General features: G+C 31.7%; 1 protein-coding gene across 1 annotated transcript; it reads right to left on the bottom strand.

Annotated features, from left to right (window-relative positions):
- Window positions 1-9,716: 9,716 nt before the first annotated feature.
- Window positions 9,717-12,247, bottom strand: pip (heparan sulfate 2-O-sulfotransferase pipe). The gene is made up of 6 exons (XM_077431070.1): window positions 12,133-12,247; window positions 11,912-12,050; window positions 11,218-11,374; window positions 11,013-11,137; window positions 10,784-10,938; window positions 9,717-9,895 (listed from the first exon to the last, which is right to left on the bottom strand). The coding sequence occupies exons 1-6, from the start codon at window positions 12,245-12,247 to the stop codon at window positions 9,717-9,719; spliced, it is 870 nt and encodes a 289-aa protein (XP_077287196.1).
- Between the last annotated feature and the right edge of the window lie 455 nt (window positions 12,248-12,702).

The following is a 12,702-nucleotide window of genomic DNA, read 5'->3' as shown; positions in this document are numbered from 1 at the left end:
TAATTCACCGCGACAACATTTGTAATTAAAATTAATGTTTAACTGCGATTCTATTTACAAAGGAGACTTGTATGTGTGTGTGTGTATGGAAGGTTGTGGGTGGGGTTGGGCGTAATTTACAGACACCCCTTTCACCGCAATAAAGGGTTTAGGCCGAACTATAAAACTCAATTTTCGGGCACAATGGCCGCTATCAATGCGCGCCGGTATGAATTGGCCCGAACACATTTCACTACCTTGTCCCGCGTCCATAATCCTAATTGATTGATGATTTTTGATGCAAAACTTTACAGCCGACATAGATTATGTCTTGTTAATTGCAACAATTACTCACAATTTAGCCGTGATTTATTGACGACGAGCTATTAAAAGACATTGCTTGTAAATTTAGCTTCAGGTACGAGAATATCAAAATTTCTATACAATATTTTATTCAATATCACCTGACAACACCGGGCATTTCTGGATTTTTCAAAAATTGGATAATACCTTAAATGTAATCCGAACTAAAACTAAAACCCATCTACGGTACATGCTATGTTATGAATATCACAAAATAGCATACCAAATTTGATGGTTCTACATATTTATATTGAAAACTTTTAAATAAAATTAACGACAAACACACTTGCACGGAGTTGCTCAGTTATTTATATATACAGGAGCTGTTCAAACACAGATCCAGTAACAATCTAACAGTCTAGATTGTAGTATCATATGATAGTATGCCAAATTTAAATCACAAACAAGCATATACTACATACATAGAAAGGATTCGTTAATAATCCGGAGAGTCAAAATACTACTAGAGTTATTTTGAAAATATATTTTTTCAAACAGAATTTAAGTCTCGTTTCAATTTTTTTTCATAAAAAATATGTGCTCCACAAAATATACATATGTTGTAATTTTCCTCTCCTAAAAAAATACAATTCACAAAGCCTGTTTTAATTGCGAACTGTCGATATATATATATATATATATACATTTCGTTGTATGTAAAGCTGTGATATGAATATTATTATTAACTCGTATGTAACCATCGATGAGATTGAAAGGTATGATAAATTGTAGAAAATGTAAACATTGTTTCGAAATTAATTAATCAGCTTTGTACATAGCGAATTTCGCAATTTGAATAAAAAATAGCATGAACTAATAAGCTCTTATGTATGTATATAAAAATATTATTTCCGGGCAAACATTTGATTATCGGGTAGTATGTACATATGTGTAGATAATCAAGTAGAGGATTCAATTATTAATTATAATATTAATGAATTTTACAAGCAGCAAATTAAAAAAGTCATTCAAATATACATATGTATGTAACAGTAACGATGATAAATGATGACAATGAATTAAAAACTTTTCAATTACTGCTAATAACCGGAATTTTTTTTTCATTATTATTATGTATAGCAAAAGTTCGCTTCTGTTTTATTATTTGAAATATTTTTTATGTTTTCCATCACTACACACGATTTCCAGTTATGAACTTATATCTACATATGTATGTATGTATGTATGTAGTTCAAGAACACATTTTTATAAAAATTTCATTACAGCATATGTAATACGTACATATGTATGTATGTATATTATGTTGTTTCGATTTCCCCTATACAATACAATCAACAGATGCTAAAATATATACATACTAAACACATACAAATAATTTAAAAACATAAGTCAACGTATTACAAAAGTAATTTTTAATTAATTTAATCATCTAGTTGTGAAAACATATTTTTAATGTAATGAGACAATCAAAACAGCTCAAGCAATTAACTGCTTACTTTATTCACCCTATTTTTTTATAGACCACTCTGCAGATTAAATTTTATGATATTCCACAGTTTTTATGGCCAAAAACATTATTACTCAGCAGTTATTCACAGACAACGGATGAAATATTCTACCGTTAATTTATGCAATAAAATAACAATCCGGAAATTTTCAAATACAATGTTTGCATATTCATTTTTTGAAAATGTATATTTCAAGCAAGTACAAAATACTCGGGTATGTACGAAAATAAACATTTGTAATATTTTTATTTTTACATACATATGTAGATATGTACCAGGAAGGTCTCACAGGTAAACCCCAATGTGCCTTCCTAGACAATTAATTGCTTACATTGCAGCATTTTTTTATTACATATGTAATAAAAAGGCACGAAATTAATAATTAATTATTAAATTAATCAATCCATAGAGACATCTATGGATTTAGACTTGTACACAATTTTTTACACATTGCACATAAATCAAATACAGATATTTGTGACATAGCAGGTAGGATGATCTTAGCCAATTTGATGGAAGAACCTTTTCAACAATGAAATCAGAAAAATTGGCAAACTCTGATAGGAACCGATCGACTTGGAGTCACAAATATCCAAGTCTGACCAGCAGCTTTAAAGCTTAGCACGAGATCGAACCCGGTAACCTCTCGGTGATAAACATAAGCGCAACCAACGAGCCATACTGGTGGCATATATGTATAAGAAATATATACCTAAAAATATATGCCTATATGTACATATATATGTACGACAGAAAACGCAAATATCGGAAGGCAAAAAAAATCTTATTTTATTATCAGGCTATAACAGGCTTTTCCTCCCGTATTAATGTGCGCGCGCAGAATACGGGAGTAAAAGCATGTTCCTCTTGTTCCTGTTGTATCCTACTCGCGCAAATTAAGTGATTATGTACGTGAGTATGAACCGTTTACCGTGCACCTTTTTTTTTTTGATCTTTCGACTTAAGATCTTTCGATTTTCGATCTTTGCCTTCCGATATTTGCGTTTTCTGTAATTTAACATTCTGTCTCGTCACGTAGACCCGAAAAAATTGTGGTGGGTTGCGTTTTAAGATGATTTTTGGTACGTTGAAATAGATGAGCTATTTTAAACTACATAATTATATAGATATTTAAAGTTAGCATGATGTTTATAACACGTTACTAAAAATGTATTACATACATACATATATTAAAACAATACTCTTCTTTATTTTATGGATTATATCATAAATTGAATACCTTTGTATATGCAAACGATTCTTCTTCGATGCAAGTAAATAACAATGTGTTAATTATTGTAAACGACTAAAATGCCAATTAAAATACAACTCATAGACAATAATTACGTATACGTACATGTGAATTACATATGCATGCTAAACTAGAGATTGTTGGTGTTTTTATTTAATATGAAGTATAACTGCGTCATCATCATCATCATTTGGAGATGCAACATTGAATGTGAGATAAATACCTCTTCAGCTATTTTCATTCTTCCTTGGTATGAGCTGCATTTATTCGTTTGCACACTTAAAAAAAAACACTTCTGGTCTACCTTTTATATTTATGCATTATTTGAAGATTTTGGGTAGCATTTGTATCTCTTTCGTTCATTTTCCATTCAGTCTTCATCATAAGAGTCATTCTCACTGAAATTGCTTCCATTTATGTATATTCTACTTACACTATGATAATTTTTTTATAACAGTTTGAAATTCAGTACATATGTAAATACTAGAAAAACAAATCTTGTGGTATCGATCTTTTCCTTCGTTTTCCTAAGTAATCGATCTTTGCCTTCCGATATTTGCGTTTTCTGTCGTTTAACATTCTGTCTCGTCACGTAGACCCGTATGTATAGTATGAATTTTAAAATTAACAAATAATCATAAAAATATATAACCTTGGCCCCCTTCTCACAGTGTTTCAGATTTTATTAATATAATAAGTATAAAAATGTATGCAAAACAGCTGTGTGTTTTTTTTTTCTACGGGGTGTCCTCTTAACGTGGACCATTCGTCTTGGAGTCATCCAGGGGTGGTCCCCAAGGGAGCCATCCACTAAATCCTTAGTCCACTGCCGGTCTATTCTTCACGCTACATAAAAGGACCCTTCTGTTAAGCCCTCACCGTCTTATAATAGTGTCATCAAACACCGAGACGTGCAAATTTTAAAAAAGGTCCCCGCAACCGTGCACTACATCCTGGGTCGCGCACACCATATCCTTTCAGAATTTTTCCCATTTACAATATATCGTACGGGCGAAAAGAAAGTCATAAAGCTAAATTAAATTCTCGCTGCGTTGCGTATTTCATTCAAATCGAGTGACGACCGAAAAAGTGTTCTGAAAATCTGATTTTATTTTATACTTACGCATGCCTACATGTGTACGGGTTATGTAATTGAATTTTTCAGTATTCCTTTAATATTGAAGACGGTTCTACGGTGTGTATTTAGGCGGTCAGTAATTTTACTTTATTCATACATACATACATACATAATTCATATGCACTATATGATACGCATATTATAATAATATATAAAAATCTAAAGATACTCTATCAAATGAACGAATACGTATATCAAAATTAAATTAAAATTCTACCTTGAGATCACTACTATGTATGTACGTATCAGTGGCGTGCCGTCCATGGATGCTATGGATGCTGCGCATCCCTTAAAATTTACGTCAAAAATATTTTCATACCGTTTGTTTTCTGAATTTCTTAGTTTTATTTCTCTTTAATTTATTTTTGATTACGTGATTATTTATTTATTTATTTATTTTAAACAGACCATTGTGGCATAACAGGAATTCCTAAAGCGCCACAATGGTCAAAAAATATAACACAAAAAAGAAAAAAAACAAAATAACAATTAAACATAAACATAAATACATCCATACATACATAAAAAATAGCATTTAATAATAACAGATAAAGTAAAAATATCAAATAAAATATAGCATAAGGAATGCCTTGCACCTACAGCCAGTTTCAATAAATATGTAAGAAACAACTACAAATACAAAACATCCCTGTAAGGCCCAAATGGAAGAGAGTTAATCAAAATTTCACTCATAAATCACAATCAATCATGAAAACAATGATGAGCGCAGACTACCAGATAAATGGGTTAGAGTAATTTCCGACAATTTACGCTCACTAAGGTGGAAAATATCACATTCAGTCTCGGCAGCAACGATTTCATTAAGAAGTCGGATAGCTCTTGGAATAGGAGCCATTCGAAAAAGGACTGTGCGGGCAGGAGGTACAGCCAGCAAATGATGATGTCTACCACGCACATAGTGATTAGGGACATAAATAATGATTATGATATCATTATTAACCAGCAGCGTGGTCTAGTGGTGAATGTTGAATTATTTCGTACTTGATGTTACGGGTTCGAGTCCCACCAAGTATCGTTGTTGGCCAGACCTTGGTTTATCGAGGTCGATCGTTTCTTATCAGAATTTGCCAATTTTTCTGATTTTCATTGAAACGGTTCCTGTAAAAATTGGCGTTTCCTTCCTTCCCATCCCAATTTTCTGTTGCAAGCCTTTAGTTATTGTTATATCTTAGGTTTCGTCATATTGATCACCATAGATGTCTCTGTGGTTGTTTATCGAATAAAAATTGTATTGTTACATGAAAGTTATTCATCGTCCATAGATGTCAGATATTGTTTAGATTAACATGTATCTATGTAATAATTATGTGGACCAAGAAAGCGCATTTGGGGTTTACCTGTTAAGCCTTCCTGGTATATTTGTATATATGTATGTAAAAAATAACAATATATACGATCTTTTGTCTGATCCAAAATTGACATAAACGAGCCTCCCCGTTGAAAGGCCGAAGCCGTCTGCGCGATCGGTGCTTGTTTCCCATCAAGCTTGTATTACCATGGATGCTGAAGTTCTCTACAAATCTTTTGCGCATGCGCACAAGTGAGCCGTCACTCTTGCGTATGCGCATGAGTGAGACGACTTTACAGTCGTCTCGCTCGCGCGACACTTGCTCTGGAATCAAAATCTCTTTTTGCGTATGTATGGACTTGATTCGCTTTTTATGTATTGACTTTCGCTTGATTCGTTGATTGATATTTCGCACGTTACGTCCTAAGTTGTTTACTTTTATTATTTTATTGTAATTTATTACGTCCTAAATTATTATTTATTATGGCCCTAAATATAAATAGCCAAAGTAACAATGCAAGTAGATTTATCGCCGTTGTTAATAATAATTGCAATTGTTTAATTAAAAATTTTCTTCTCCATATATGTAATGAAAAAGAGATAATTGTTAAGAGCCCAAAACCCACACCAATATTGAATATTCATTCAAAAACGAAAACATATCAAAGACATTTTAAAAAAATATAAATATGACAATGTTAGGAAGAATAAAATAAAATTTAAAAAAATAAACTGATCGTGTTTTGGACAGCATCCTCTGGTTGAAAAGTCACCGCACGCCACTAGTAAGTATGTATTATATATGTATACACAACTTGGTAGAAATACCTTTAAAAATACTTTTCCATGAGGTACTTTTCCGTGACAAACTATCGTTCCGGATACATACGATATGCCAACTTAAGCACAAACTCGACTCAACCACTCGCAAACAAATAGTCATGTTTCGTATACTAAAACCTACATACATATTAATAATTCAATTAAATTCAGACGATTTGCGTTTAATACGCTCTAGGTAATAAATCCTAATAGACGGTATTATAAGCCGATTAATTTGAAGCTACTGCTATATAATTTTAAGTATTCACTAAGAAGTGAAGTGACCCAATTGCTTCATTTGTGATTAAGGCTCATATCGAATAACCGATTTTAAATTTTGCATTAAATAAACCGTTGAAAATTTATGAATTGTATATACATTTGTGCATATATAGAATTTTCATTAGAGATGCAAATATTGATTTATACTGTAGCAAGGCAAGCTGTTTGAAACTGTTCAAATATTATACGAGTTTTGTATCAAAGTATTTTTCTCATAGAACGTATGATTAAATAAATTACATTTACATGAAGTATAAAAGCACATTAAATATTCCATTGTCTATTTCAAGAGAGCTAGTTATTATAATACTTTTACAAACTATTATACAAAGTATGTCACTTCCTGTGATGTAAAAATTTTCATAAATTTCCACATCCAGTTACCGTTTGAGATTACTTTACGAAGAGGGAAAATCGTTTCGCATCTTCAATGCTTTAATATGCATTATGTATGTTCATATGTATTCGTAAGCTCGTGATATTGATTTTATTGTGGATATGTACATATGGATTTACGTTTGTTAAAAATAAAGTGAGCATTTTATGCAGTGAAATACCGATATAATACACACGATACATAAATCTGTTTTATCAACATTTCAATTCAATGTATTTTTTTCGTGGGCGATTTGTCTTTTGTGTCTGAAGTTTTGTTTACTAGTGTATTTGTCGGTGTTGACGGAAATCATTGAAACTCGTTGTTTTGATTCAAGCTGGGTGGGTGGGCAGGAAAAAATCGCACTCTGAAATATTGCTTTTGATCCGGCAAACAATTTCCTAGAGTGGAAAATAAATAAACATCCATTAAACGCTCCACGAGGAGTAAGAAAGTAAATCAAATAATTTCCTCAAAACCGTAATGAACTTTTAAAAGTCGTATTCGTCACGAAAAATTTGTTTATGTATTTTTGACAACCGCAAAATACACAAAATTCACGTTTCCACGAACTCGGTTGTACTTCTCGGCATAGAAATAAATTTAAAACTTTCGCCAAAATAAAATAATAATTTAATTATCACGAATATACGAATATAATATATCACGAATACCGTAAAAGTAGAAGTCAATATTATTTTTAAAAATTCTATGGTGTTGTATTATCACAACTGTATTTTGAACAGCTGTCAAATATCAAATAAATTTTTCGAAAAGTTTCCTTGAGATTTGTTTAAATAAAAACATCAAGTGTACCTTCGTTCATTGATTGGTTAATTTCAACTAAAAGATTACACCTGTATTGGATGCATTAACTATGGTGCGGATGTAGAAATCAATATTGTTCGTGAATATTGCAGATCAAAAGGGGACATTTCAGATGAACGAACATTGAATACCCTAACCAAGGAATTATCTAGATATGAGAAGCCTATTGATACGATGAATAGAAACGCACTCGAATACAAATTTCTCAAAATTAGGTCGTTTTAATAAGAATGAGACTAATTTCATTAGTTCATTTGTAACTAATGTCGAAACTTAGATTCACCAGAAACAGAGCAGTAGCAAAAATAAAGCAATTTCATTGATTAATACGCCAGCAAAAAATTCAAAGTCGATTTTCCTAGCAGGGAAAGTTGTGGCTTCCATTTTCTAGGATGTGTGAGTATATTATAAATTGATTATATTTGAAAGGGTCAAACTATACCACGAAAAGGAGAATGGTATGCTAACATTTTGGACCAATTTATCTGGAAAAAAATAAAAAGGACCGAGTTTATCAAAAGAAGGAATAAATTTTCATCGGTATAATACACGTTCCCATTCAAGTGCTTTTGAGAGCTTCGAGGAATCGAACTTCCGGAATAGGTTAAAGGCACCGGAACATCGATAGACAAAGTGTGTTGAACTCTAAGGAGATCATATTGAATAATATGTATGTCGTCACTCAATGAAAAAGTCTTTCATTGTCAGTTCGCGAACATTTTTAAATAAATAAGCCTCGTATATTGTTAGGTAAAATGTCAATTGCACGCATTCAATATAAAATAATGTAATATGTATACGTACACGTGTGTGTTACATCTTTATCATATACTACGTTATTGTACCTATGTGAAAATTCAAAAAATATTTTCATTATTTTGTGAAATGAAATTTATAGGGACATCTATACATTTTAATGAAAACTTAAATGTATTTAATTTCATGTTTTAAAAATAATGAGACATCTATTGAATAATAATAAAACTTCTTACAACAGTAAAAAAGCTTATTTCAAACAAAATAAAGTATTTGCAAAATAAAAACATTTTATTTATATTTTATCATCATTTTATTCAAAATTATCATTTATATGCTAGTTTTAGAACATTTATAAAAATATCAGCACAAAAATCATATTGACGCTATCACTGGGATATTAGATTAAATTTAATGATTTTTTTAGTCAAATTAAAAAATAATATGTATATATACATATATATTTATTATTTTTTCAATATAAAACGATCTAAAAATATTTCATAATACTAAACTTTAAGACTAGTTTTTCATTTATTTAGCTTATTTTTTTACAATCAAAAATTTTAATTTTAAATTATTTCATCGATCTTTTTAATTTTCTTATTATAGGTATATTCGACTCGTAAGTTATAATTTTAAATATTATAATAGAAGTAAATGTGCCCTAGTAATACAGATAAAATTTAAACTTTATATCTTCTAACACAAATAGTAAAACTGAATATTTTCATTTATATCAATTTCGAATCATTATTTAATTATCCAAACAATTGTCATAATAGTTTGATACAATTTCACCGAGGAACTTATAGAGATTTAGCATCAGTAAATAATAGTCATTGTTTTCGAATGGAAAATACGATATATCGTTATTGGCACAATCATGTCTTATCAACCAAACGACGATATATCGCTATTTGGTACTCTAAAATTTACAATACATATTCTTAAAGTAGAGATCGAATACTTTATCGAATTTTTATAAATACTAAAAAAATAAAAACATTAAAATGCATATCACAAATGTCCGAGTGTTCGCACGAAAGCACGCGAAAGCTTTGACACACACACACACACGCTGGATTTTCTAGAAACAAAGTCGACCGATCCAATTTGGAAAATTGAACACAGTTTTCACATCAAGACGTCGTCTGAGATGGTAACTTCAACGCCAGCAGTTGCTTGTGAAGTCTTTGTCTGCAAAATTGATAAAATTCTATTTCCCTCGTGAAGTTCTTCCTCACTATATCTTTAATGTGTTCTGCTACGGGCGGTTTGAAAGCGTTTCTATTTATTCGATTGAAATTATTCACTTCATCTGAAAATGTAAAAATATTTAAAACAATTACCAGACAACTGTACACACAAGGCAGTTGTATACTTATTTATTTAAGTTTGGAGCATTGTGACATTATAGGAATCCCTAATGCGCACAATGGTCGAAAATATTATGGAGAAGAGACTTTATATAGACAAAAATACATTAATAAATAATCAATAAAAATAATAGCATTAATAAGAGTAGATACAATCAAAATATCAAATAAAGAGAATACATAATATGGAATGTCTTGGATTTGCAGCCAGCACCGATATATGAGAACCAGCCGTAAATACAAAACATCCCTGCAAAGCCCAAATGTAAGTGAAAAGATCCAAATTCCACTCATACATCACATACAATTATAAAAATAATGATGATCTCAGACTACCACACAGATAGATTAAAATAATCTACGCTTACTAAGGTGGAAAATATCGCATTCAGGCTCTACAGCAACGATTTCATTGAGAATTCGGAAAGCTCTTGGAATAGGAGTCATTCAATAAAGAACCATGCTAGCCGAAGGTACAACCATCAAATGATGATGTCTACCAAGCACATAATTATTAGGGATATAAAGTCCCAAGTGTTCAAGCAACGACGGACATGACGTACTACCACGTAAAAGCTGGAGAATAAAACGAATTAATGAGTATACCCAAGCATGCCCAAAAGGAAAATGGTATGGTAGAGATATGGGTAATAGCCATTCTTTTTCCTATATAGGAAACGAAGAAATGCTTTTTGCACTTTCTGAATCATTACTGAGTAATTTACTTCATGCGGACTTAAAAAACTGCACCTATCTTGTGTTCAAGTGATTGTGATCCATTTTAAACACGTCACAGTATTATAAAGATTGTTTTAAAAATAATATCTCACCCCAGTATACTTGAGAAGCGCCTTTAAAGAATTTGGGTATGTAATTTTCCAATACAGTGAGTGTGGAATTCAATTCCTCCAACACGCCTACAACCGAATAATGCTTTTCTACTGCTTTCTTGGCCCTTTCCATGGCACCGATCGTATTGAACGGACTGAAATTGAAATGAAACAATCATAAATGATATGAAATACGCCATGCAATCATGATTTGCCTAAATTTACTCACGTGCATTCGTCTTCGTGGCCGCAGAAAAACAGCGTCTGTCTTCTATGATCTCCGATACCTTCGTGAGTTTCGCCTTCTATGTAACGGCATTCCCTATCGCCGTTCAAAACGCACGTTTCAAAGTCCTGAAATCGTTCACAGAATCGTATTAAATATTCAGATTTATGACAGTGGGTGGTTGCGGTTTTATAAACGACTATATAACCTTTTTGAGCCACGCTGGGTCCGGTAATGGTATGTCGGGGAAGGCTTGTTTTCGTTCTACATAATACCATGGAGCACGAACGTAATAATACCAAGAGATCACCCTCTCGACTGGATCCCTCACAAGATTTACATAAATGGGTTCAGGTAAGCTAAACCTGTAATGTTTCATAAGAATATATTTTAAAAGGAAGCAACTGTCAATGTAATGTACTATTATTCTATATAAATCGACCCATTTCATTTCATGCCTTTAATAACATTTTATATACTATTGAGCAATGTGTTTAATAAAGGTAATATTGTATGGATAAAATACGTTGACAGTAATTTATGTATTCATTCACGTGTTCTATATTATATTGGCACTCACTTATTTTATTTTATTTGGAATTTCAAGTATAATAAGTCTCATGATATTATTTGAGTGTTCACAATGATTTTGTGTCTCTGTAGTTTTAATTTGATGTAATATACAAATCTATAAAAAATAATTTGGATTTGTATCTATAGTTACTATGAATCATTATAGGCTGCTAAAATATTGAATATCTATATTTAGGCGTGTCTGTGAAGCTAATTTATCCTATTATAACAAATGACCGATCAGAAAATGTTATATGTATATTTGTATACATCTTGGGATGTGTATAAAACTATTTAAATGGCTGGTGTATTATTAATTTTAAACTTACTGTGAAAAATTAGTGAAACAGACGTGCTTAACATAAACTGATGGCGTTTCATATCCAGACACCATGGAAGCTAATTGTAGTTGATCCGGAGGCGCTAACCGTATGGTTTCAACTCTTTGTACATGATCGCGATGAAATCCTAAAATTACACCATATTAAAATGTTAATTTGAATGTCGACAATCGAAAACACAGCATGTGCTCATTTAAATTCTCACTCACCGAATCTATTCCTCATAGATAGCCTCCGAAGCAGTTCCATGAAAGTCTGACTGCCGACTTTAGGCACTCTATTGAAGAACACAACTTCTAATCCGGCATGCCTGGTATTGTTCATCTTGTTGGCCGACAAAATTTCCAACTGAAAAATTCCAAAACAATACGACACGGTTACGTAAATTCATCATAAATATTATAACATTGGTCCGTATGCTCCAGTGAGTTTTCATTTTGAATGGGCGTTGGGTTTGGATGCAGTTATAAAGCGTAGGTACAGTTAACTGCAGATCGTAATTAAATTCTGAAGCCAACCTTAGCCAAATAATCTGCTCCATTGAATATGCAAACCGAATCCTACTGTTATCTAACAGCAACAAAAAAACGGAACATTCAACTCAAGTTCAACACCTCTAAATTGCACAGATTCTATCAATTAAAGTGTGTTTTGCTTGTTTAAAAGGCAAAACTTTGTGTTTATTATCGGACACCCAGATCATTTATCTTTACTAGGTGGGGTGAGGCAATTTTTATTTGGAACACAAAACTATTTGTTACGCACTGCAGAACAGTGGA

This window comes from Arctopsyche grandis, chromosome 5 (genome assembly GCF_051622035.1).
Source record: "Arctopsyche grandis isolate Sample6627 chromosome 5, ASM5162203v2, whole genome shotgun sequence".
NCBI lineage: Eukaryota > Metazoa > Arthropoda > Insecta > Trichoptera > Hydropsychidae > Arctopsyche > Arctopsyche grandis.
The sequence above is the reverse complement of the archived record's forward strand: the minus strand, read 5'-3'. Positions and strand labels throughout refer to the sequence as shown.

Excerpts from the sequence above, each read along its gene's own strand:
- pip (XM_077431070.1), bottom strand. The coding sequence starts at position 12,247 with ATGAACAATACCAGGCATGCCGGATTAGAAGTTGTGTTCTTCAATAGA. Across the intron at positions 10,939-11,012 it reads GGCCACGAAGACGAATGCAC|TCCGTTCAATACGATCGGTG; the intron begins GTGAGTAAATTT and ends TTTCAATTTCAG. Across the intron at positions 9,896-10,783 it reads CGCTTCTCAAGTATACTGGG|ATGAAGTGAATAATTTCAAT; the intron begins GTGAGATATTAT and ends TTACATTTTCAG.